Source organism: Hibiscus syriacus, unplaced genomic scaffold (genome assembly GCF_006381635.1).
Source record: "Hibiscus syriacus cultivar Baekdansim isolate YM2019G1 unplaced genomic scaffold, ASM638163v2 tig00110931_pilon, whole genome shotgun sequence".
Lineage (NCBI taxonomy): Eukaryota > Viridiplantae > Streptophyta > Magnoliopsida > Malvales > Malvaceae > Hibiscus > Hibiscus syriacus.
In genome coordinates this window covers 533,748-557,474 of record NW_024062918.1, presented here as the reverse complement: position 1 = coordinate 557,474, position 23,727 = coordinate 533,748, and the positions used below count along the sequence as shown (strand labels likewise).

The window sequence follows — 23,727 nt, the reverse complement described above, 5'->3', positions numbered from 1 at the left end:
AACTATTCTATAATTGGCATGGTGTTGAACTGCTGAAGCTTGAAGGGTTGAGTTTTGAGAAGCAAAACGAATTTAGAGCTGAAGAAATGAAGCTTTCGTGGCGGTCAGAGCAAAGAATGGTTTTAAAGTAATAAAACAGGGTCAGAAACACGTCCAAGGCCTTCTATCCAGTAACATATAAATATGAAAAACTACGAGTTTCCTTGGTTGGTGGGCTGGCTTTTGTTTTCCCTTTTGTCAAAATTTTATCATTAGCTATTATACTATATAAAAGTTATGAATTCAATCCATACATTTTAATTTGATTCACTTTACTTTTTATATATTTAAAATTTTAAATTTTGATTTTAACTCGAATAACATCGTAATTACATGACTAAATTAAAAAGAATTAAGATGATCAAACTGAAGAATAAAGTTTAAATGAATCAAATTGTATTCTTTATCATGCTTAATAAACCATCTTATAAATAAATCAAATTTTAAACAGAAAATATCAAGAAATTTTATTAAACATCACTGCTCACACAAAACAAGCATTTAAGAGGGTCAAGGTCGATTTAATCTTCTCCATCTTGTCAAATAATAATAAAGAATATTAAATGAGAAATATTAAAATACTACATCAACATCGCTTTTAATTTGTTAATGATGGGAAACTAAAAAATAAAAAATATAATGTTAAGTGTGATTTGAAAATAATAATAATAAATGACGAAAACAAAAATAAAACAATAGATGATGACTAAATAGATAATTATCTTTTTTAAGTATATGTGGAATTCATAATTTTGAACCATGAGTAGAAGGGGACTCTGAGCAAGTGTCTCTCCTACCCATACTCAACTACGGGTATGTCTATTGAATGACTTCAGTTGCGTCTGTAAAGTGAATACTTTGTCAATGAATAATAAAGATTTTAAATAGATTTTATATATTAATCACTTCTATTATTAAATAAAATAAAATTTAAATCTATAACTTGTGAAAAATGAAATGGTGAACATAATTCAGTTTAAAATTTCATGGTTATATTTTAATAGTGATTGAAATTTTAAATTTTAAAAAGGATAAGATTAAATCTGTAACTCTTTTATAGTATAGGAATATAGAAGAATTGACCTCTTGTTTTCTTTAAAATGATTTATTATTGGTCTACGGCTGTCGTGGTTATCCACCCGGGTTTGATTGAATATATTTTTCTAGTCATAATTGGCGAGTGTTTGAGCAGCCGCCGCCGCTGGGTTGATTCTTGGAACTTTCTGCATCAGTTAGGATGAATTGTTGTTATTTTTTAGATTTCGAGTTTGAGTATAGTAAATATTAAAGTATAAACATTAAATATCAATGGATTTAGAATAATTTTAAATAAATATTATCTTATTACCCGAAAACAGGTCAATTGCCACCATCGTTTTTCTTAAAAATCTTAAATTAATGTATATTTTTTATATTTTCATCGATAATATATTTTAATTTTTTTTTTTTAATTTTTATAAATAAATCCTTTTAAAAAATTTTGTGAATTCGTTTTTTTAACATTAAATCTTATATTCGTCATAACTGGTACATAGATGTTTGTTTTCATGTCCCTTTTAAAGCAAAATGGAAAATAAACGCTACAAGTGGATGAGGTTTTAAAGGAAGGAATGAGGCTATGGCTATAATCCTACGAAAAAGCCAATTATCATGTCATCACAAACTTTTAGTTTTAACCACATTTTGGGACCAAACAATTTGATTCCATCAAATATCCACAATCCAAAAACATAAATAAATGTTTCAAATAACTTTTTATAATATAAAGTTTTAATTATTAATTTTATTTTCTTTTGACGATATTAAATTCATTTGAAAAAAAATTGTGATAAACCATAATTGATTAAACTCAATAATGTTCTCCCTAAAAGCCTTAGGTTCGAGTAGTTGTGTTGTAAGTTGTATGTTATCAATAATTAAAAAAATTATAAACATAGGAAAACTCTCTTTCCCTCTTTTCTAACTTCCTCTCATCTACATTATTCATCTTTCTACTCTTGCCTTTTTTTAATAAATCACTTGCTAACGACTGTCTTTACACCTGTAACGACTCTCCACCCGAATAAGAAGGGGTGAACTACTAACTACTAATGCAATCTATTTATTCCCATAAAAAATATTGCAGTGAGTGTGAAGTATCCTATCAAAAAAAACTCAGTCACGATGAATCCCTTAAATCAGTCATTTATTGAACCTATCTAATCTGAAGAGTTGCATCAAAACACCAACGACCTAGCAAATGATAAATCCTTCTGACTTTTCGTAACACCTTTGATTACACTTGTAAGCATTTTGTCCAACCAAAATATCAGTAAAAATTTAATTTGATGAGCAAAACTCACAGACACAACCTCTAATCACTGGCATTGAGGAGGCCCACCAACAAGGACAGGTATTGCTTTCAATACTCAAATAGATGAAGCACTCCTCCTTAGTAACCTAAGATGCATAGAGGGAACGTCTTGACAACAGAAGCACGACACGCGAAGGGAGGAGGGTTTTGATACAATACTGTTTCTTCCCATACGATATTTTTTTACCATATATCAGATCAATTTTTAATTTATATGAATTGTTTTAATTAATAAACCATGTTGATCGATAATTAACTAATAATTTAAATTTTTAAAAAAATATTTTAGTCTAAAATAAACGTACAAATATTTTAAAATGTAAAAAATAAAATTATTATTTATATAATAGATAACGGTTATTATGATATTGTATCAAATATATATGATTTAATTGATTCTTTTGAGGTGAATAAAATTCGATTTGACTTGAAAATTTATTTTTTTAACTTTGAGTTATTTGAACCTAGTTATTCGATTCAACTTGAATTATCGAGTTGGTTTAAGTTCAACTCATGTTGAGATTTGAAATTTTTGAGTCACTCGGAAAACTAAAAAAATTGGTAGAGTATTTTTACAGTTTTGCGATTAATTTAGTCCCTAATTTCCTTATTCATTCAATTCATCATTCATTTTAAGTCCACTTTTTTATCAAATTTGTTCCACAATGTCCTAAACCATCGTAGAATACATACATACTTCCAATTTCACTTTTCAATAATTTTTTATATTTTTCAATTTAGTCCCTAGATTTAACATGATTTCCTTATTTATTCGATTCATCACTCATTTTAAGTCTGTTTTGACTAAATTTGAACCACATGCTCTCATACCACTATAGAATACGTATATAACTTTAATTCAGTTTTTACTAAAAATGTACTTTTTTTTATTTATCCTTAATTTTTTATTTTACTCAATTTAATCTTTTAACTTTAATTGTTTTCATATTCTTTCCCCATCAATTTATTGACTAGTTTATGGTTTCATCAATACTTTAGCCTTAAACATTATTCAAAATATATTATAAATATATTTTATAATTTTAAATTGTATTTAATTATTAAGTAACATTATAATGTAAAGAATATAGATATTTTATATGGTTAGAAAAGTCCTAAAATTTGAAGCAATCCGTACTTTTAATGTTATAAATAATTATACTTAAATTTGTATAAAAATTTAAACAATTCAACTCGATTCGACTTAAATTTTATAAATTCAACTCAATTTAAAAAAAATAAATTAATTTTGAGTTATAAAACTTGAATACTTCAAAATTTTTCTCACCCTATTCTCCCAAAAGTACATTTAAAGATTGAATGGATTGGGGACAGTGTTAAAAGCCGAAAGCTTTATCGGCTGAACCCTGAAACAAACAACTTTCCAAAAATGGAGCTGCTCCTGTAAGCTTTCATCATTAGTTGGAGATCCAAAATAGCTGTCGCTTTTTTCTATATGTATGGGGTAAGGGGAGGTAAGATAGTAGGCTACCCCCAACACCAGGTTGAGAGCAGCTTTCGTAAGAGACATCTGAATTATGAAATATCCTCCGTGGGACTCGATCCCACGACCTAAAGGTTAAAAACCTTGTACTCTACCAACTGAGCTGTATGATCATTTCTAGTTGGAGATCCAAAGTTACTAGTAAAACTATATAATAATGACGAGACATACTTATGTCACCGCCCATTTTCCAATCCAACGGTCTCGGATCAAAACACAGAGGCTTGAGATTCTGACAAAAAACTCGCTTTCAACTCTACTCTAACCTGATTAAGTGTCTAAACGCCACGTGGAAGATGATGCTATTAGTGTAGTACTATTTGCGGCACTGATTTCTATGAACCGCAACTACAGAATGCTTCTTGTGCAGAGATACATAGAGGGAGAGATACTGTTGGGAAAGATGAAAACTTTACCAAGTTCTTGTTCCAAGGCCACCATTGACAAGCATAAAGATGTAGGGTTTTCTTGTTCCTTCAAGGATCTTTCTTTTAATAGAGCTGAATTATGCTTATACCCTGCAAAAGATGTTAGAATCCGGTTCTTGCATTTGCTCTCTCTGCAACACAGCCGTCTTCAGCCTATTCTTTCATCTTCTTCTCCGTCACCAGACTCACCGGCATGTACCCTTTATCCCTGTTTTGTTTTTCCTCCTATCATTTATTGAAACTCATACAGCTTTTTTTATGTTTTTCTTTGTCTGGTTCTTGATTGGTTTTGCTTTCTGGAGACTGTAATTCTTGCTGTTGATTCTAAGCTCAGTTTCAAATGGAAATTTTCCTTTATGCAGGTGGGCTTGGAGAATATTGAAACTCAACCTGAACAAGAAAGTAAGATCTTTTTAGCCCTTTTAACTATTTCTTTCTCCCCCCCCCCTGAAATTCTGAGTCTCATCCCAAATCCTCTGGTGCACAGTTCCATCAAAGACTGTTAATGTAAAGTTCCAGTTGCATAAAGAGTGCTCCTTTGGAGAGCATTTTTTCATAGTAGGGGATCATCCTATGTTAGGGTTATGGGATCCTGAAAGTGCTCTACCACTGACTTGGTCAGAAGGACATGTTTGGACAGCAGAGCTGGTAGGGACGAACTTTATGCAGAATGTGAATTGTTTTTTCTTCTGAAACTTGCAAAGGCTATGTATTGATGAGATTTGTAATTTTGAACTTGCTCAGTACATGCCAGTTGGAGTATCTATCCAAAATTCCTTCTCAAAACATGCACCGGTAACCTTTTATGGCAACCGGACCCTGATCGGGTTTTCGAATCCCGTGAAACCGATAATACTATTATCGTTTGTGAGGACTGGGAAAAAGCTGAAAATCAGAAAGTCTTAGAGGAAGAGCCAATAGTTAACGAAGATGGACCTCTTCTTGATTCTGAGATGGCAATTGTTGTAGAAAACTTGACACCTCCAGAGGAAGAACTAATCCCCGAGGCAAATCCCAGCTCACCTGGAAAGGAGCAATTACAAGCATTGTCCAAGGAATCAGTCACCGGCGATGGTAATAGTTCACTAGAGAAGCCCTTGGCTATCGTTGCAGAGAATATTAGTTACCCAACAGAATACTTTATAGCAAATGCAGATAATGGAGTGCTTGGTTCGAATAAACCTAACTACCCCTATGATGAGGCTTTGGATGTTTCGAATATGAATGCTTTGGTAGCAGAAGACCTTGGAGATAATGAAAGAGTAGAAACTGCCGATGCCAAGGGAAATTTAGTAGTAGCATATGAAGGTAAACCTATCCTAGCGCCTGGCTTGAGTCCAGTAGAAACAATGTCAGCTGAGGAATCAATAGTGAGTGAAGATGTGAAGAATTGTACAACCGTGCATCAATTGGAGTTGATGAAGCTTTAAATCACAGATTGTTGAGGTAATCCCTGATGAGTGTATTGCTCTGCCTTCTCTTTTTTTCCTTGACATCTTTTCTATTCCTGTTAAGAACTTTCATGTTACTTCAATATCAGTATCTGGTTACATCTTTTCTATTGTATCTTAATGCCCAACGTGACAATATTCAGCTAGAAGAAAAGCAAGAACCCGAAGATACACCACAGGAAGAAGAAACAACTGCAGTAATCGAGGATGACGGGGAACAGATCAACCAACATATTCAGGAGCCCCTAGTAGCCGAAGAAGAGGAGCAGCTCAACCAACATATTCAGGATCCCCTAGTAGCTGAAGAAGAACAACCCGATCCGGAGTCTTTTCGAAGCAACGTGTTGCAAAGTGAAGTCCAATGGGGTCGAAACGCGTTGCAGAAGCTTCTCAATGGTTTAAGATTTCGATAGCTCATTTACTCTAAATTAGATCTTATAGTCTTTTAAGGATGAATGCTCATTGCCATGCTTCAATTCTGTTAAATGAGAGGATTAGGCTACTGGTACTGCATTAGTGCTGTTAGTATGTACATACAAATATTGCTTCCTTTTATTCTGTTAGGTTCTTGTGTATTCCACCATGTGAAACAACCAGAATTTTGTACTATTCGTTTATGGTGTGTGCTGTATTAAAAATAGTAAGGGTTAATTCAAGTAGCAATCAATTGATATCGTTTAAGCAAGTTGCGACACGGGTCGGTCCAAATTATTCAGGGTTTTTCCTCCAAATTATTCAGGGTTTGGCCAGGAGGGCAACCAAAAGAAAATAATAGCAGTAGCTAACAAGACTTGCATAGATATTTCACAAGCAATCAATCTTTGGAAGATTGGTATCATTCTAGTATCATTTGCAGAGGTTCTCTAACAGAAATTTTCCACATTAAGAGGCCAAAAATCACACGAGGTGAAGCGAATGTACAATTAAAACATTTGGTCATATGGCAATCTGCCAAATTGAAGTGCTAAGCAATCAAGCATTTTCGGCATCACTGCCACTAACCAGAGCTTCATGGCTCACCATGTAGTTGCTTCCATCAGGACCCAACACCTTAAACCTGCTCCACAGTTCAAAAAAGGAAAAATACATTTGAGAAGATGTAGCTATTGTTATATGCAACCAGAAGAGGCAGTGAAGATGGGACCTCTCAAGAATGAATTTTCCCTCCTTGTACTTCTGAGTCTTTTCATGTGCAGACTCCTAGAATCAATCACTCACAATTCACAATAGCAAAACGGAAAGATGCTCTACTGAATTAACTCGTGGAACTATGCCTCGAAAGAAATCAAACCAGCAAAAACTCCAAAAATTGCAAAACTATTTCTTACGTATTTCCATCCCACAATTGAGCCACACCCCACACAGAATATATCAACGACGGTGTTCATTCCAGTCATCATCATACGGTCTTCTTTCTCTCCTACTGAGATATCCACACTGTTATGGATTAAGAAAGAAAATAAGTAAATTGAAGCATTCATATCTGCATTTCTGCAGGATACATATAAGTAATGAGGCATGCCCCAAGACTCCTAATTCCATCATAAACATTTCGCATTTACGTATTCCATGGTTTTTCTTGCAACAATTAGCACACTTCACTTATAGTCTAGAGGTTAGACAAACAATAAGCAGAATGAAGGGCCGTGACAGAAAAGGAATGACCAATGTATTGATTCTTGGCTGTCTCTCTGTCTGTACATTGTCTAGAATACCACGTACCAACTGATTGGTTCAAATTGTTTACCTTTTAGGGGACGGTTGGTTCACAGAACATAACATTAACACTGATAATAAAATTCTTGGAATGTAGTATTACTTGACATGAATGTTACATGAACTTATTAGTTTGTTTGAAGTAACGTAAGATTACTGTGTTTGGTTAAGGAGCATAAGATCACCTGAATGCATATTTTACCAAATTATCATTATGATATATTTTCAATTAAATTGAAAATTGCTTCAATTCTTTCACTTCCTATTACCCGAATCGTCGAGGAATTGCAATTATAGCCAGTCCTGTGTTCTCTTTAGTACAAGATTACATCTTTCATGTTATTTTTTAACAATAAATTTTCAAAAAAAAGTAGTTTTTCTATTATTTTTATTTTATATATTTTTCTTCTATAAAGTTTTTGCACAAATAATCTTCATATGATATTAATTATAACGTATATTAAATTTAGAGTTTGAACAAAACCAAAGAAATCCAAGATAGCTTGTAAATTTACCCCATCAATCATATTCATCAAAAAATGGAATCAAGGTTGAATAAGTGAATATGTTATATGAAAGAGGATGATCTGTAATGAAAAAATAACATTATTTAAGTGATATTTTAGTCCAACAGAGTTGGAATTGTGCAATACCTAAGAAATTGGTGTCATTCCTGAAGAATAAAACACTACTGTTGGTAATGAGATATTACCACCTTGTGAGAATCTTTTTTTGAAAAAAATATTATTCGATAATAATCTTTTCCGTGAACCAGAAATTGCCTTGGTGTGTATTTAGTAGAAAATAAGATGATCTTATTCATTTTCCTTTTTTGTGAAAATAAACACAATTCCTTATAAATACATACCTTCAGTACAGATTGCAACAAACAGAGAATTATATATAATAATTAGCTTAACAAAAACATGAACAAACATAACTGCTTATAAGAGAAGAATATTTATAGACAGCACTCTGCAGAGAAAAAAATGGCTTTATCGAGCATGCAACAAAGAAACACTTACACCTTATCAAAGAGATAAGCCTTTCCATGCCTGCAACGGAAAGACTGAAACACAGGTAAAGGATGAGGTTAGTATGTGCCTGTATTGCTGAAAGATACCTGATATAATGCAGGGAACAATGAGAACGCATGGTTTAGATGAAGAGAAAAGACAGAAAATCCATCTAGATTCAAGTAAGGAAAGATCTATTGATGAAAACTTGGTACAAATCAGATATTTCTATCTACATTTAAGGATGAGGTAATTCTAAATGTATCCAAAATTTAACGTGATAGCCTGATCTACAACCTGCTATTCTACTGCTTCCTTTTGTCTGGATATTCAACTAATACCCACAATTGCAAAACAAAAAGGAATCACATTGAATGTTATGGTGCAACATGTTCATCCCCAGGAAAAAACTTAGAAATCCAAAAATCAAAACTGAAGATGAATCAGTCTATTAGAGTTAAATCCCTATTATTATTTTGATGATATTTGGTTCGTCTATCACAAGATTTATCAATTTCCCATAACCCAAACAAAACTTCAGAAAAGGAACCCAGGATCAAATGTAACCCACAAAACAACAATGTAGAAAATGAAGGCGTGAAACATGGAAAGAAACATGGGGAAAGATCAAAAGATCTCATTAGCAATTTAAAAGAGAGAACCTTAGAAATGATGTCATCGAGGAGAGCCAGATGGGTATGGCAGTGCTTGCAGCTATAAACGTTTCATTCAAGAGTAATCATGAACACCCTTCCCATTCTTTCTTTAATCAAACTATCAATCTTTCCACTGAACCTTCGGAAAGAAATCAAATAAATTAATTAAAAAAACAAGATAAATGTGAGGAAACAACAACAGGATCAAGAAAGAAATCAATCAAGGAACAGTAATGGCGGTCGTGCATTACATACATATTACATAGAGGATTAAATCGAAAATAATTATGTAAGAATACCACTTTTTTATATAGGTTAAAACTTATGGTCACTGATATTTGGATTAGTATTCGTTTTACCATTGATATTTGAAAAGTCACAAACCGATCACTAAAATTATTGTTTATTACAAAATTATTACTTGATGTTAACAATCATTATTATAGTAATGAAATGTTGACGTCGTTAAACCAACTGACTTAGTATTTTTAACCAATCGTTTGTTGAGTTTAATCGACCGTTTGACTACTTCTTTTACAACATCCTCTTTATTTTAATATTATCTCTATTTTTATTATTAATTACACTTTAACCTAAGCTGAGAATGATGCTATTGGGATAAAAAGCTACAGTTATACACTAAAATCAAACACAAAAATTGGAGCTAATTCATCAAAGAGGCTAGAAATTGCATATCAACATAAGCCCAAGAAAAAGCTTCAAAGCTTTCTCCAATGACCAATTCTAGACTCCATTTAAAGACCAACAAAACCCTGTGTATGATTCTGAACCAAAGCTTTCTCCAATGACCAATTCTAGACTCCATTTAAAGACCAACAAAACCCTGTGTATGATTCTGAACCAAAAAGGATAGATATCAGCTAAAATGAAAACACTCGAGTAGACACTATTTGTGCATTGCGTATCCATATGCAGGCCACATGTTCGTTGTTTTGTCTGAAAGGAAAAAATATATTATGTATATCAGCTAAAATGAAACACTCTCGAGAGACACTATTTGTGCATGCGTATCCATATGCAGGCCACATGTTCGTTGTTTTGTCTGAAAGGAAAAAAAATATATTATGTATCACCCAGCACGGTCTGACATTCTCAATTCTCTAACCCCCGTGTCCGAAATCCATATCCCACCCATCTATGCCATTTATCTATTACATTTTTCATAATATAAAGAAAAAAGGCGAGTAGACACTCTCTGTGCATTGCGTATCCATATGCATGCCACATGTTCGTTGTTTTGTCTGAAAGGAGAAAAAATGTATTATGGATCACCCAACACGGTCTGACATTCTCAATTCTCTCACCCCCGTGTCCGAAATCCATATCCCACCCATCTATGCCATTTATCTAATCCTATTACCTTTTTCATATAATATAAAGAAAAAAGGCGAGTAGACACTCCCTGTGCATTGCGTATCCATATGCATGTCACATGTTCGTTGTTTTGTCTGAAAGGAAAAAAAATGTATTATGGATCACCCAACACGGTCTGACATTCTCAATTCTCTCACCCCCGTGTCCGAAATTCATATCCCACCCATCTATGCCATTTATCTAATCCTATTACCTTTTTCATATAATATAAAGAAAAAAGGCGAGTAGACACTCTCTGTGCATTGCGTATCCATATGCATGCCACATGTTCGTTGTTTTGTCTGAAAGGAAAAAATGTTATGGATCACCCAACACGGTCTGACATTCTCAATTCTCTAACCCCCGTGTCCGAAATCCATATCCCACCCATCTATGCCATTTATCTAATCCTATTACATTTTTCATATAATATAAAGAAAAAAGGCGAGTAGACACTCTCTGTGCATTGCGTATCCATATGCATGCCCCATGTTCGTTGTTTTGTCTGAAAGGAGGAGAAAAAATATTATGATCACCCAACACGGTCTGACATTCTCAATTCTCTCACCCCGGTCCGAAATCCATATCCCACCCATCTATGCCATTTATCTAATCCTTTACCTTTTTCATAATATAAAGAAAAAAGGCGAGTAGACACTCCCTGTGCATTGCGTATCCATATGCATGTCACATGTTCGTTGTTTTGTCTGAAAGGAAAAAAAATGTATTATGGATCACCCAACACGGTCTGACATTCTCAATTCTCTCACCCCCGTGTCCGAAATTCATATCCCACCCATCTATGCCATTTATCTAATCCTATTACCTTTTTCATATAATATAAAGAAAAAAGGCGAGTAGACACTCTCTGTGCATTGCGTATCCATATGCATGCCACATGTTCGTTGTTTTGTCTGAAAGGAAAAAAATGTATTATGGATCACCCAACACGGTCTGACATTCTCAATTCTCTCACCCCCGTGTCCGAAATCCATATCCCACCCATCTATGCCATTTATCTAATCCTATTACCTTTTTCATATAATATAAAGAAAAAAGGCGAAACAAAAAGGAAGCCAATAGAATATAGATGATCTAGAACCAAAAAATAATAATAATGTTGGCGAAAGAATCGGGTGGTTCGACTTTGGATCTTCTCGAGGAAGTGTTTCAAGTATTATCCTCTGATCCTTTCGATCAACTCGATGTAGCCCGTAATAACCTCCATTGCTCTCTCCACGTGCGTTTCTTCAAACGAAGCCGAGTCTTCTTCTCTTAAACATCAGCTCGCCGAGAAAGATCAACACATCGTCGATTTGTGTTCGTAGATCGATGCCCTCAAGTCTTCTTTGCCCTCGAGATTTTTCTTTGATTGGACAATTTTTTAACTTAATTTTGTAAATAAAATCACTAGCATATTATCCCATTTGAGAATGATGTTTGAGTAGCCATGATCAGCAGCAATATCCCATTTTAGAATGATGTTTCAGTAGCTTTGCTTAGCAGCAAATCACTAACGGTTTAGAAGAAGAGTCAAACAGCTGGTCAAATATGCTGACTCAACTAGTTTAACGTGTCATGTCAACATTCCGTTACTGTAGTAACGCTTCGTTGACGGCTATTAACGTCGAAGATCATTTTATAACAAAATATAATGTTAATGATCGATTTGTGACTTTTTAAACATTAGTGATAAAAATGAACATTTACCTAAACATTAGTGACCATTGGAGTAGTTTACCCTTTTATATACAAAAAAAGTAATTTTTTTTTATTTTGATTTAAGTTTATAAAGTTTTTTTATCAAAATAAATACTTAAAATTATTATATATTTTATTTAAGTATTAAAATTTTTTAGTTAATATAATGTGTCGATTTAAGATTAAAAAATGGTATATTTCAAGTGTTTATTTTGATATAAAATACTTTAGGTATCAAGATTAAAAAAAATGAGATACTTTAAGAATTTTTTTTGAACAATCCCTATATAGGGAAAGAAGGATATTAATTGAGACTTTTAACCACCTAATTTAAAAATTGTCTACTTTTAAGTTTTAACTACCTATTTTTGAAATATGACTTACATATGTATATGTAAATGTATAATATATTTTTTTTTATCACATTTTCAATTACAAACCGGTCACAAAATGCGTTAATCTCACAAGAATTTGATTATATAATGCATATGGTTTCGTTACCTAAATATGAGGTATTAATGTCAGGCTGAACAAAATATTTTGAACGTTTTTTAGTATCAGTATTGCACATATGATATCGATACTCCTTAGAAGGATTTAAGATCATAGTTCCTAAATAGGTATTAGGACTATTATCAATAATGTATTTATATAATATCATTATCATATTGTCATATCCATGTTAAATTGAATTTTGAAGTGCCAATTCGATTAAATCTTAATCGTGTTCTATGTTGAGACCTTTCCAATTCAATCTCTTTCGTTTAGGGACCTTTACCATGCACAAATTTTGAAGTAACTCAAGCTGACATTTCAGATTTTAATTTTTTAGATGTCTTTTACGAGTTTTCATTTAACCTTCATTTTATTATTAGTTTTTCTCTCCTTTTGCTTCTCACTTCTTTTATACCTAAAACACTTTTTCGGGATTTTCACCTTAGATATATTAAAGTGTCTTTTCTCAAAGCGTTCTTTCGGATTTTCAACTCGGTTCCTCCTTTTTTTTAACCATTCAAGTGAAATATTTCTTGGCGGCATTTAAATTTATTAGATTAGATAAATTAGATACATCTATCTTGTTCATATCAATGCTCATCCAAAAAAAAAAACTTTCTTCACGACGTAAGATTCTTCTTAATTTGACATTCATTTTCCTTGAAAATCTTTATAGATAAGTAATATCTTTTTCAACACTATATATCTCATGAAATTTTCTTGAACAAACTTTCTTTTCGTGTGCTTGCATCATTCGTTTTTGGTACATCTCACCATGAAAAATGACTTTCAACTTATTTTCTTCAATTAGATCTAATTTGTCATATCGATCCCGCATCCATTCTTCCTCATCCATCTTTACTTTTAATAAACCTGAAGTGATATCTCTACTTCAGTAGATAGTTTAGCTTCCATTTTGTATACTAAAGAAAAATGGTGTTACTCAAGTTAAAGTCCGTGTTAAAACTCGACAGGAAAACAAAACAAAATGTAGCTTATCATGCCACCTTTAATTTATTTAATTTGTTGCTAATATTATAACTTTGTTGGTCGTGGTTTAGAATTAAACCTTAAGCCATATTCCATCACATGTAATTTGATTATGGTTTAAATTGAAATTTAAGCAAGAATTTTCTATTATTCTTGTTTTGATACTCTTTCTCGCATTCACTTATTTCGGTTAAGTTAGGATGAAGTGATATAACTGAGAAATTATTTTATGAATCTTGTTTACCATTTTAACCATGATCCTCATCCAATTAAATGAGTACATGTCAAATTTATTTTCCACATCATATTTCCTTATAAATTAAAATTTTCAAATCATTATCTTTTTATTTATTCTATCTTCTCCTTCTCCAATCTTAAAGCATCAAATCTCAATATTTTGCTATGCACTTCCTTTGATTCACTATTATAATCGAGTTTTAAAAGTAATATAAAATTTTAAATTCAAGTTTATAGTTTTTTTCCTTGTTTTCTATTAAAGTTAATGACCTTTTTGTTAGTTAAGAAAAAAATTGAAAAATGTAAAAAGATACGATAAAAACAGAAAATTCAAAAGGAAATTAAGAATCTATATTGATTTTAAATCTCGATTACAATGGTGAATTAAATAAAAAGCAAATCAAAAATAAATATGAAGATTTGATGTTTCAAAATTGGGGAAGAAGAGGATGAGATAGGAAAGAAGATAATGATTTGGAAATTTTAATTCGGAAATATGATGTTGAGAATAAATGTGATGTGTACTCATTTAATTGGATAGAGACCATGGATGAGGTGGTGAATAAGGTTCATCAAATAATTTCTCGATATAGCTAATTTCATACTCCTTCCGTCTTATAATTTGTGTCTTATATTGGCTATGCATATAATTTTAGGAGATATATTTGATTAACATAAAAGACAAATTTATCCTCAATAAGTGATTGATAGATTTATTTTAATATGTGTAAAAAAGTATGACATACAAGGGTTAAAAAATATAAGTGTTGTCGTTTGTTAACTTTTTTAATATAATATTTTTAATGATACAATTTTAAAAATCAAAAGATACATATTTTATGGGACGAAGAGGGTAACATTTTTTACTGCATGAGGTTTAGAGATTTGTTTTTGTCTTTTGAGATCATGATTTTGAGCATTACATAAATAAAAGTATAAGCGTTCATTATCAAAAGATTAAAAGCATTTAAACTTAGTAAAATTCTATAACGCTAGCCGGCGTAGATGAGCACTGTTAACGACGAACACTATTAAATTAATTTATAAAACTTTAAATTATAAAGTACTAAACTTACTAATATAAATTAGTTAAAAATCTAAATGTAAGTTAATTAAAATATAATATTTATAAAACATTAGTTTTTATGATCTTATTTTAATTATCATTAGATTAAATGTTAATTTAGAAAATTTATAAACCCTAATTTATTTTTATAGCTCTAAAGTCACTATCGTCGCCACCGTCGTTGCTGTCACCGTTCTATCGTCATTGTTATCGCCATCGTCGTTGTTATCGCCAATACCGTCGTCACCATTAGTATCATCTTGCGCAGTCGATTTAGTCTTTGTCGTTCGCCGGTGGTGAAAGATGATATCGATGGGAAGGGAACTTCAAAACTATAAAAATGAGTTAGAGTTTATAAATTTCTCAAATTAATATGTGATCTAATTATAATTACAATAAAATTATAAAATCTAATATTTTATAATTATTGTATTTTAATTAAATTACTTTTAGATTTTTAATTAATTTATAATCATACATTTAATATTTTATAGTTTAACATATTATAAATTAATTGAATGATGTTCATCATTTTCATATGTGATTGTTGAACGTGCTATCATTGTACTTAACCTTAAAATCCCCTACTTATAAAAAAGATATAGCGTTGTTTGCTGAAATTGTGGAAATGTTACAATTTTTTACAACATAGAAGCACTACATTCAGCAAAATCTAGGAAAGCAAAGGGATGGATGTGTTACTAAGAAGTGAAGGTGTCGATAATGGTAGTGTGAAGAGGGTCACTCAAGTGAGTAGCCCAGTTGTTGAGAGGACCTTTGCCGGTGACAGCGGCTTGGACAGCGAAACCAAGGAAAGCAACCATGGCAAGGCGAGCATGCTTGATCTCAGCCAATTGAAGAGTGGCCTTCTTCTCCGGGTCTGCGGCCAAGCCAAGTGGGTCAAAGAAGCTTCCTCCTGGGTACAGCCTCTTCTCAGGGTCCAGCTCTGCGTTCCTTTGGAACTCGATGTATCCTATCACCAACACTTCAATCCAAATCAATGTTGTCATCGAGAATGGAAGGGGTTGTCCCAGGTAAGATGATCCCTCAACCAGCTCAACCTGAAATAATCAGCACATTTTTAAGCTCAAATCTCAAACTCATCTTAATTATTGCGAATAAGTTTTTTAAGTGAACGAACTTTGCCGGCGTCTTGCCAAGTGACTCCGGTAAGCCACTCGACGGTGAGGGCACCAAGAGTAGCCAGCATGGCCCACCTGCCATGGATCAGCTCACACTCGCGGAACCTCTGGAGTCCGAAAACCTCGCTGTAGGGCTGGAACGGTGTTGCCTTTACGTCGGCGATCTCTGTTCTTGTCCCGATGATCTCACCGGCCGAGTTCTTAGCCAGGTTCTGGTCCAAAGAATCCCAAATCGTTGTAAGTACTCGCGGGTTTTCCCAACCCGAATGGGTCGAATCCGTAGTCACCGACCAAGGTTCCGTCAAGCCAATCGGGTGCTACGGCTCCCGGGTACCACAGAGGGCGATCGAGGTTGGCGCCTTTGACTTTGTGACTTCTTGGCAGCCTTTTTGCCTCCGAAACCGAATCTGGAAACGACTCTCCCCAAGCCTGAGTATACATCGGGGAGGCGGGTGCCTATGAAGGAGGATGTAGCGGCGGCAGAGGCGGCCATTGGTAGACTCGAAGGAAGGTGAAGTTAAAGTGAATGTGTGGGAGGTTAAGTTCTGATAATAAAGGGGAGTGGGTAATGAAAAGGCTTGGAGATTTTATCCGTGAGGGAAGATGTAGAACGTCGGATGAAGATGGCGTATCTATCTGACGGATGAAAAAGTAGATGCCTTATCTCCGCCTTATCTGTTTGTGGGGTCCGCAGATTTGATCGCTTTGCTGTTTCGCCATGACATGTGGAACTGTCGCTTATATGGCTAATATATCCTAGCAACCTTTTCTGTTATTTTATCTCATAAGACTATTATTTTGTGGTTTATGTTGCTACACAAAATCTATCGCTTCCTATCCCATGAAGATATTATACCCTTTTGCCGAGGACTAATGCTTAGGGATTTCACTCTTCGAAATTAATTTAATTGAATTAGCTCGGTTCAACAGTCGGCTATCGAATTAGAAGATTGACAGTAAAACAATTATCTACCTGGAGCATACTAGTGAAACACAACTTATTTCAAGAATTTATGAATGAAGACTTGACTACTAGGCTTGACCGTAATACTCGAAAACAAGCTTACTATCCAATCGAATCAGAAGATTGAGGCCTTCCATTTGGAGCGATTCATTGGTTCTTATGGACATAACGAAATGCTTTGATTTTTTAATGCAAATTTTGTAACTGATGAGAGCATATTACAACAAAGCAAAAGACTACAACAGGAAGGCGCACACGCTTTTACAGTGCAAGATGCATGGAAGAATGGACGGATTGTCGTGAACAAGTCACAGCATTGGAAGCCTCCAACAGAAGAATGGACCGAGTTAAATACGGATGGCGCGCGAAAACATACAACGGGGTTGACCACTTAAGGCGGATCTTTACTTGATCATCACGGAGATTGGATAGGTGGGTTCATAAAAGCTATCAGCAGATGCTCGACATTGGACGTAGAGTTATGGAGAATATTTGAAGACTTACATATGGCCTGGGACTTGGGAGCGCGAAGAATATTTGTGGAAACCGATAGTAGAGAAACACTTGCTGTTGTTCGAGAACCAGAATTAAAGGGTGCATCGTCAATGTTGCTGCATAAAAGGGATATTGTAAAACGAGATTGGCGTGTACAAGTCTTCTATATTCCCCGTGAATGCAATCAAGTAGCGGATACAATGGCTAAGCTTGCAAAATATCAACCATTTGGGATATAGCAATTGAAATATTGTCATTAAGTTAGTGCTTGAAAATAATAACGGTGCCAATAGATATCATTAAAATATGATTTTATGATATCTCAATTAGTAAGTTAACGTCCAACTCAGAAAGTCGTCAATTTTTTAACGAAAAATAACGAGTTTGGAATATATGAATAGTCTATTGACTATTTTGTAACTTTTAATAGTCGATAGACTCAACAAAACACCACCCTAAATCGAGAGACCATTTTATAACTTTATGATACGGGACTTAACAAAGCAGTGCACTATAGTCGATGGCTATTTGTGTACTTTACCCAAAAAAAATACATCCTACAAATGATTAATGTATAAAAATCTTATTGGCCTAATAAAGCCGCCTAAATCTATAGGCCAACGAAGCCCAGAAGTGTTCAAGCTAAATGACTTAGCTTAATGGACCACATAAGCCCGTATCAAATAAAATCTGGCAAGGAAAAACCAAGCCGACGACTGCCTTCTTAGCTTTCTTGGTCTTCGTTTTCACCGAGATTTCTCTCTTTTTACAGTACATTGTTCGGCTTGAACCTAGAAAGGGGGAAAAGGAAGAATGGACATTGCGCTCTTTTCCCCGTCTTCACTTTTTGCCGAAGACGAAGATATTTCTATCGGTATTCCTTTTTCTTGTTATATTTCCTGCTATTTTCATTTTACTTTGATGGCTTTACATAAAAATAACTCTTCACCCCTTCTTTTTCCCCTTTCAGATGAGAAAGCTTCAGATGTCCAACAGAGCTTTGTGGAGAGGAGACACCAGTTTCCTGGCATGGTAAGTTTCTTCTTTTCTTTTAAAATATATTTCTCATCCGTTTCATAGTTTTGCTTTAGCCAATGGACTTTCAGTTGTAAAATGTTCTTCCAATAATACTTTGCATTCTTTTCGTCTATCTGGAGATGCCCAATCTTAGAGAAAAAACCATCCCTTTTGCTTTCAGATGAGCGATCATTGTGAAATGGGTGAGAGTCTTTTAATAGATACTACCTTGGATTTGTACCCCAAATTTATCAAAAAAAAGTAGATAGGCACACTTCATGATTAAGTTTCAACTTTTTTTGGGGAAAATTGGATAAAAACTGTTTTTTTTTTCAAAAATAGGATTTTCTCATTGATCTCATTAAATATGAAATTATATGAGTGCTGACGGATAGTAAGCCCTAATGAGATGGTTATTTTGTAGAGGTAGCTCATAGTATGATGTTTGATAAGTGTTGTAGGAAAAGTATAACTATGAACTTGATAAGAAGTAAATTTGGTGATTATTTGACCGAGCTTCATAGAGCTTAACTGTAATTGTTTCTTGAGTCTCCTCGTGTCACATTGGGATTTATTCAATTTTACTACTTCCGTAGCAGACTCCTGATACCTTATCAGAAACTATAGCTCTTAGCATTAGTGCAAACCATTTTTTCTGTGGCAATGTAGTGAAAACTTATATTTGAGTACTTGTTTTTTAGAATTCGCCCAAGTTCACTTATTTATTTTTTCCTTTATATCATTATATGCATTTTTGGCTTGTGTGCAGGAGTTGCTTATTCGAGAATTTTCCTTTCACCAGTTGAATGCTAACTTACTCTGGCCAGGTACGTTTGCTTTTGCAGAATGGCTAGTTCAACATCAATCATGGATAGAAGGTCGTCGTTGCCTTGAACTTGGAAGGTAATACCTTCAGCTGCCAGAGAGAAAAAAATAATACAATTGTATGAGAGTGCTCGAAAAATAACAATTCCTCGAAAAATAATTTTGAGTATACATCGAATCAATGATGGGGAAGGTTGATTACAAGTGCAGTTTCCAGGATGTTTCCACTATACATGTTTTTGATCATGAAAACACAAAACTCCTAGGAGATATAATATAGCTTTTGGATTATTCGAAGAATTAATCTGATTAATTCAAGTTTAGAGAAATGTTGTCTCAGATGATCAAGTTAGTTTAGATTTAGATTTAGGTTTCAGAAGATAAGATTTAATCACTTTCTAAAAATATATATGTAAACAAACAATTAATGAGGTGGTGATTGAAAACTTATAATACTATATTAGATGATAACCTTGAACCACCTGTTATTATCTTTTGTCCTACCTTTATGGTACATCTTTTTCTATTTTGTTGACACCCTCATTTTATTGTTTATTCTTTGTTTTAGTCCATCTATATAGTCCGTACTCGTTTATTTAATTATCGGTGTTGTATACTCAAGAGTCTGTTTATCATTAGTGTTAGTTTAATATTGAGCCGAGCTGATTTTCAGTTGTTAATTCTGTCTATAAGTTGCTGTTCTGATGCGTGTTTTCTGAATAGTTTCCACATTAAGCCGCAGCTTTATCTGCAAATTCACTCAACTTTAGAATTGCAAGCACAAGTTGCTTTCTTTTGAACTTTTCTAGTTATGTACATTATATATTTTCTTTGCATTGCTTCAAGAGAGCCCAAATCTCTTTTTTAATTTGTTCTGTTTCTTGAATAAGAATCAATCAACTTAATTCTTCATTTGAATTTTTTATGATATTTTTCCTGATCTTGAATCTTTCATCATTGTCAGTGGCACTGGTGCTTTGGCTATTTTTCTCCAAAAGTCGTTTAATCTTGACATAACATCATCAGATTATGATGATCAGGAAATTGAAGAGAACATAGCTCTTAATTGTCAGACAAATGGAATTACACCTGTTCTTCCTCACATAAGGCGTCAGTTCCCTTTAGCCATTGTGATTATCAATTCTTAGTAACCTAACGTTCATAAATTTAAAGTGCTAAGGAGAAATAATATGAAGCACTAATTTCATGGACTATTGTTTAAGTTAAAGTGTCAATGTTTTTCAGATTCATGGGGAGACACCTTTCCAACTGCAGAACCTGACTGGGACCTCATCATAGCAAGTGATATCCTATTGTGTGAGCTTCTTATTTGGCTTCTTCAATTTTTACTTTTTATGCTTGAAGAAAAGCATATGCATAAATAAATTTGTGATTTCATTTTTTTAATTAATATTGTTGTACAGTAATATGTACATGCATTATAAAATTGTAAATTTTTTGTTAGAATTTTGAGCAACTATGATTTTTTAATGATGTAAACAGTTATGAAAGCTGAAGCTTCAAGATGCTATTTTTTTTGATAAATCTGGAATGAATATAAGGTAATATATGTTCAAAGACTTTCAATTCTTTGACAATGAACTCTCATACTCCATACAAGGTGCTTGAGCCCGTGACCTCAAGGGATAACAACAAATCCCTTAACCATCTAGGTTGCTTGGTTCGTGTTGAAGATACTATTATTATTTTTGGTTAAAGGGGATGATTTTTCACAAGATGTTAGCACTAAGATCAAACTTTGGAGTGGATTAGAGTAATTTGTTGTTTTAGATTTAAATTTGCTTCCTTCCGAGTGTTACTGAATGCTCTGATGCGCAGTGGAGTGAGATCTAAGGAATCATAAACTTTAGATTCAAAGTTCATACTATCTTTTGTGATTAAATCTCCATCATTTTTAGAAACAAAGAATGCCTAACATGTTAGATCCATTTTCCACCCTCTTGCAGATGTCAAACAGTACCCTAACTTGATAAAGTCTCTCTCGTTTCTCCTAAAGTCTTACAAGCCAAAAGATGACAAAACTATTCCTGTGGGAAATGATCAGAGTAGTGGTAATGTGCTAATGAAACAAATATGTATATGTGTATATATATATATAAATATAGGAAAAGAGTTGAGGACCTTATAAAAGAAAAAAATCCGTCATTAGTCATTATTTGCTTATCGATCTCTTCATCCTGGTGCCAGGAATGTGCATGGGGTTGCCTGCACCAGCATTTCTAATGAGCTGGAGACGCAGAATTGGTAAGGAAGATGAATCACTCTTCTTCACTGGTTGTGAGAATGCCGGTCTTCAAGTGGAGCATATCGGATCCCGTGTGTATTGCATCAAAACCAAGAAAGTAGTCACAACCACGGAGTGTGTTGATGATTGAAGCAGGTATGCAATTTAAGAATGGTTGTTTCTTGGTTTCGTTCTAAACCAGGTCCAAGATCTTGTTAATTAAAGTTGCAGATAGATGAGAATTCGTTCATTTAAAAAGGATTTTTTTTAATGCAAGATGTTGATGATTCTCTTGTGACAACACCTTCTGTCATAGTGGTGCTATTGTGGATTTATTGTTTTCAGGTCTGAGAATTTTATTAATTGTATAATTATTTTTTTATAGAAACAGTTAATTTTATTAAAAATAAAAAATATTCAAATTATAATGAAGGTTTACAACTACAATTGTAAACTAAACATATATTTAAAAATATTTTTCTAAATACAAGAAAACTAGCCATTTAGGATTACACAAGGATTATACAAGGAAAATGCTAAAAAATCTAACTAAATAAACTCGAACAAAAGGTAGATTCAAATAGATATGATCGTTTCAACAAATAAATCATAAATGGGGATAGAGTTATTAAAAGACTATCGATAAATTATAAATCAAAATCGAGTTACGTGAAAATACTATTCATAAAGGTAAATTACACATAATTTGATGGTTTAAAGTATGAGAAATCAACATGATAATAAATAAACGTTATCTTAATCAGTTGTGGTTATATCAAATATAATTTTAAAAAAGAAGGATACACGAAAAAAAATAAAAAAATAGAAAAAGACGTAGCATAAAGGCAGGACAAAAGATAATAATAGGTGGCTCAAGGTTATCATCTAATGTAGTATTATAAGTTTTCAATCACCACCTCATTAATTGTTTGTTTGCATAAATATTTTTAGAAAGTGATTAAATCTCGTCTTCCGAAACCTTCTACATGTGGTTTCAGACAGGTTTGTTAAATGATTCAACAGCGTCTCTGAGCATTTCTGAAGATGTAACTATTTTCCATCCCATATCTAAATCTAAACTAACTTGATCATCTGAGACACATTTCTCTAAACTTGAATTAATCAGATTAATTCTTCGAATAATCCAAAAGCTATATTATATCATCATCATCTAGGAGTTGTGTGTTGTCATGATCAAAAACATGTATAGTGGAAACATCCTGGAAACTGCGCTTGTAATCAACCTTCCCCATCATTGATTCCATGTATACTCGATTATTTTTCGAGGAATTGTTGTTATTTCTTAAGATCTCGAGTTCGAACACTATGAATATTAAAAGTATGAACGTTTAATATTAAAAAGTTATTTTTAAACAAATATTATCTTATATTTACTCTAACTAAATTTCAGCGACTTATTATCAAGAAATAACTAGTTTCGGTGCACAAATAATTCTGTTTTTTTTTTCCAATAGAGAAGAAAAAAAAGAAATTAAACAAATTCACTACATTGATATCATGAAAAGTAGGAAAATCTTGGACATGAGCCTTGATTTCTTAAACCTTGGACATGGACCTTGATTTCTTAGTAGCATTATTATGGACCCATGGATAAATCGAAGGGTTGATCGGGATGGTCGTCCTTAAAAATTTTAAGTTATCATATATTTTATATTTTTTTATATTTTATATTGATAATATGTTTCCATCCTTCTAAAATTTTGGAAGTTTGTTCTCTTGACATAAAATTATGTGTCAATCTCTGTACGAAACAGCGGAGACCTCTATTATTTGCATGAAACAATGCTACAATTTGAATGTGATGGAGAGGAAACTTCCGGGAAGTTGTACCTGGCTATTAGCACATGCTTGTGGGGGCAATATCTTTGGGAATATTAATGAAGACAATAAGATTTCAGTGATGATTTTCTGCCCCTATTGGCTTCATACCTCTTGCCTATAACCAACGGGTATTTGCACCAAAATCAACTTGATAATGAAATTTTCATCATC

At 33.2% G+C, this 23,727-nt stretch overlaps 2 protein-coding genes and 2 pseudogenes across 5 annotated transcripts; 2 read left to right on the top strand and 2 right to left on the bottom strand.

Moving 5' to 3' along the window:
- Window positions 1-33: 33 nt before the first annotated feature.
- Window positions 34-21,990, top strand: LOC120146822 (protein N-terminal and lysine N-methyltransferase EFM7). Of its 2 annotated transcripts, none has more exons than XM_039160316.1 (9): window positions 34-46; window positions 11,459-11,467; window positions 18,423-18,501; window positions 18,598-18,659; window positions 19,414-19,547; window positions 20,434-20,579; window positions 20,715-20,786; window positions 21,437-21,541; window positions 21,678-21,990. In XM_039160316.1, exons 3-9 carry the CDS (start codon window positions 18,441-18,443, stop codon window positions 21,863-21,865), a joined length of 768 nt encoding a protein of 255 aa, XP_039016247.1. In that variant the 5' UTR covers window positions 34-46; window positions 11,459-11,467; window positions 18,423-18,440; the 3' UTR covers window positions 21,866-21,990. The 2 variants fall into 2 exon arrangements, with proteins under 2 accessions (XP_039016247.1, XP_039016246.1); XM_039160315.1 differs by lacking the exon at window positions 11,459-11,467 and adding an exon at window positions 10,847-10,854 and having other exon boundaries at window positions 40-46.
- On the top strand, window positions 4,237-6,416 carry LOC120146820 (annotated as a pseudogene).
- LOC120146826 (protein yippee-like) lies at window positions 6,719-9,356 on the bottom strand. 3 transcript variants are annotated; one of them, XR_005518256.1, is made up of 5 exons: window positions 9,170-9,356; window positions 8,517-8,603; window positions 7,104-7,212; window positions 6,920-6,975; window positions 6,719-6,832 (listed from the first exon to the last, which is right to left on the bottom strand). XR_005518256.1 is itself a non-coding variant. In XM_039160322.1 (4 exons), the coding sequence occupies exons 1-4, from the start codon at window positions 9,184-9,186 to the stop codon at window positions 6,748-6,750; spliced, it is 267 nt and encodes an 88-aa protein (XP_039016253.1). In that variant the 5' UTR covers window positions 9,187-9,356; the 3' UTR covers window positions 6,719-6,747. The 3 variants fall into 3 exon arrangements, 2 of the variants coding, with proteins under 2 accessions (XP_039016253.1, XP_039016252.1); XM_039160322.1 differs by lacking the exon at window positions 8,517-8,603; XM_039160321.1 differs by lacking the exons at window positions 8,517-8,603; window positions 9,170-9,356 and having other exon boundaries at window positions 7,104-7,510.
- Window positions 15,618-16,721, bottom strand: LOC120146821 (annotated as a pseudogene).
- Window positions 21,991-23,727: the final 1,737 nt, after the last annotated feature.

What these genes read in the sequence shown, in the direction of transcription:
- LOC120146826 (XM_039160321.1), bottom strand. Translation starts at nt 7,295, where the DNA reads ATGCCTCATTACTTATATGTATCCTGCAGAAATGCAGATATGAATGCT. An exon ending in CAATTGTGGGATGGAAATAC is followed by an intron (nt 6,976 to 7,103) that starts GTAAGAAATAGT and finishes GATTGATTCTAG; the next exon opens with GAGTCTGCACATGAAAAGAC. An exon ending in GGAAAATTCATTCTTGAGAG is followed by an intron (nt 6,833 to 6,919) that starts GTCCCATCTTCA and finishes ACTGTGGAGCAG; the next exon opens with GTTTAAGGTGTTGGGTCCTG.
- LOC120146822 (XM_039160316.1), top strand. Translation starts at nt 18,441, where the DNA reads ATGGACATTGCGCTCTTTTCCCCGTCTTCACTTTTTGCCGAAGACGAA. An exon ending in AGACGAAGATATTTCTATCG is followed by an intron (nt 18,502 to 18,597) that starts GTATTCCTTTTT and finishes TTCCCCTTTCAG; the next exon opens with ATGAGAAAGCTTCAGATGTC. An exon ending in CGTTGCCTTGAACTTGGAAG is followed by an intron (nt 19,548 to 20,433) that starts GTAATACCTTCA and finishes CATCATTGTCAG; the next exon opens with TGGCACTGGTGCTTTGGCTA.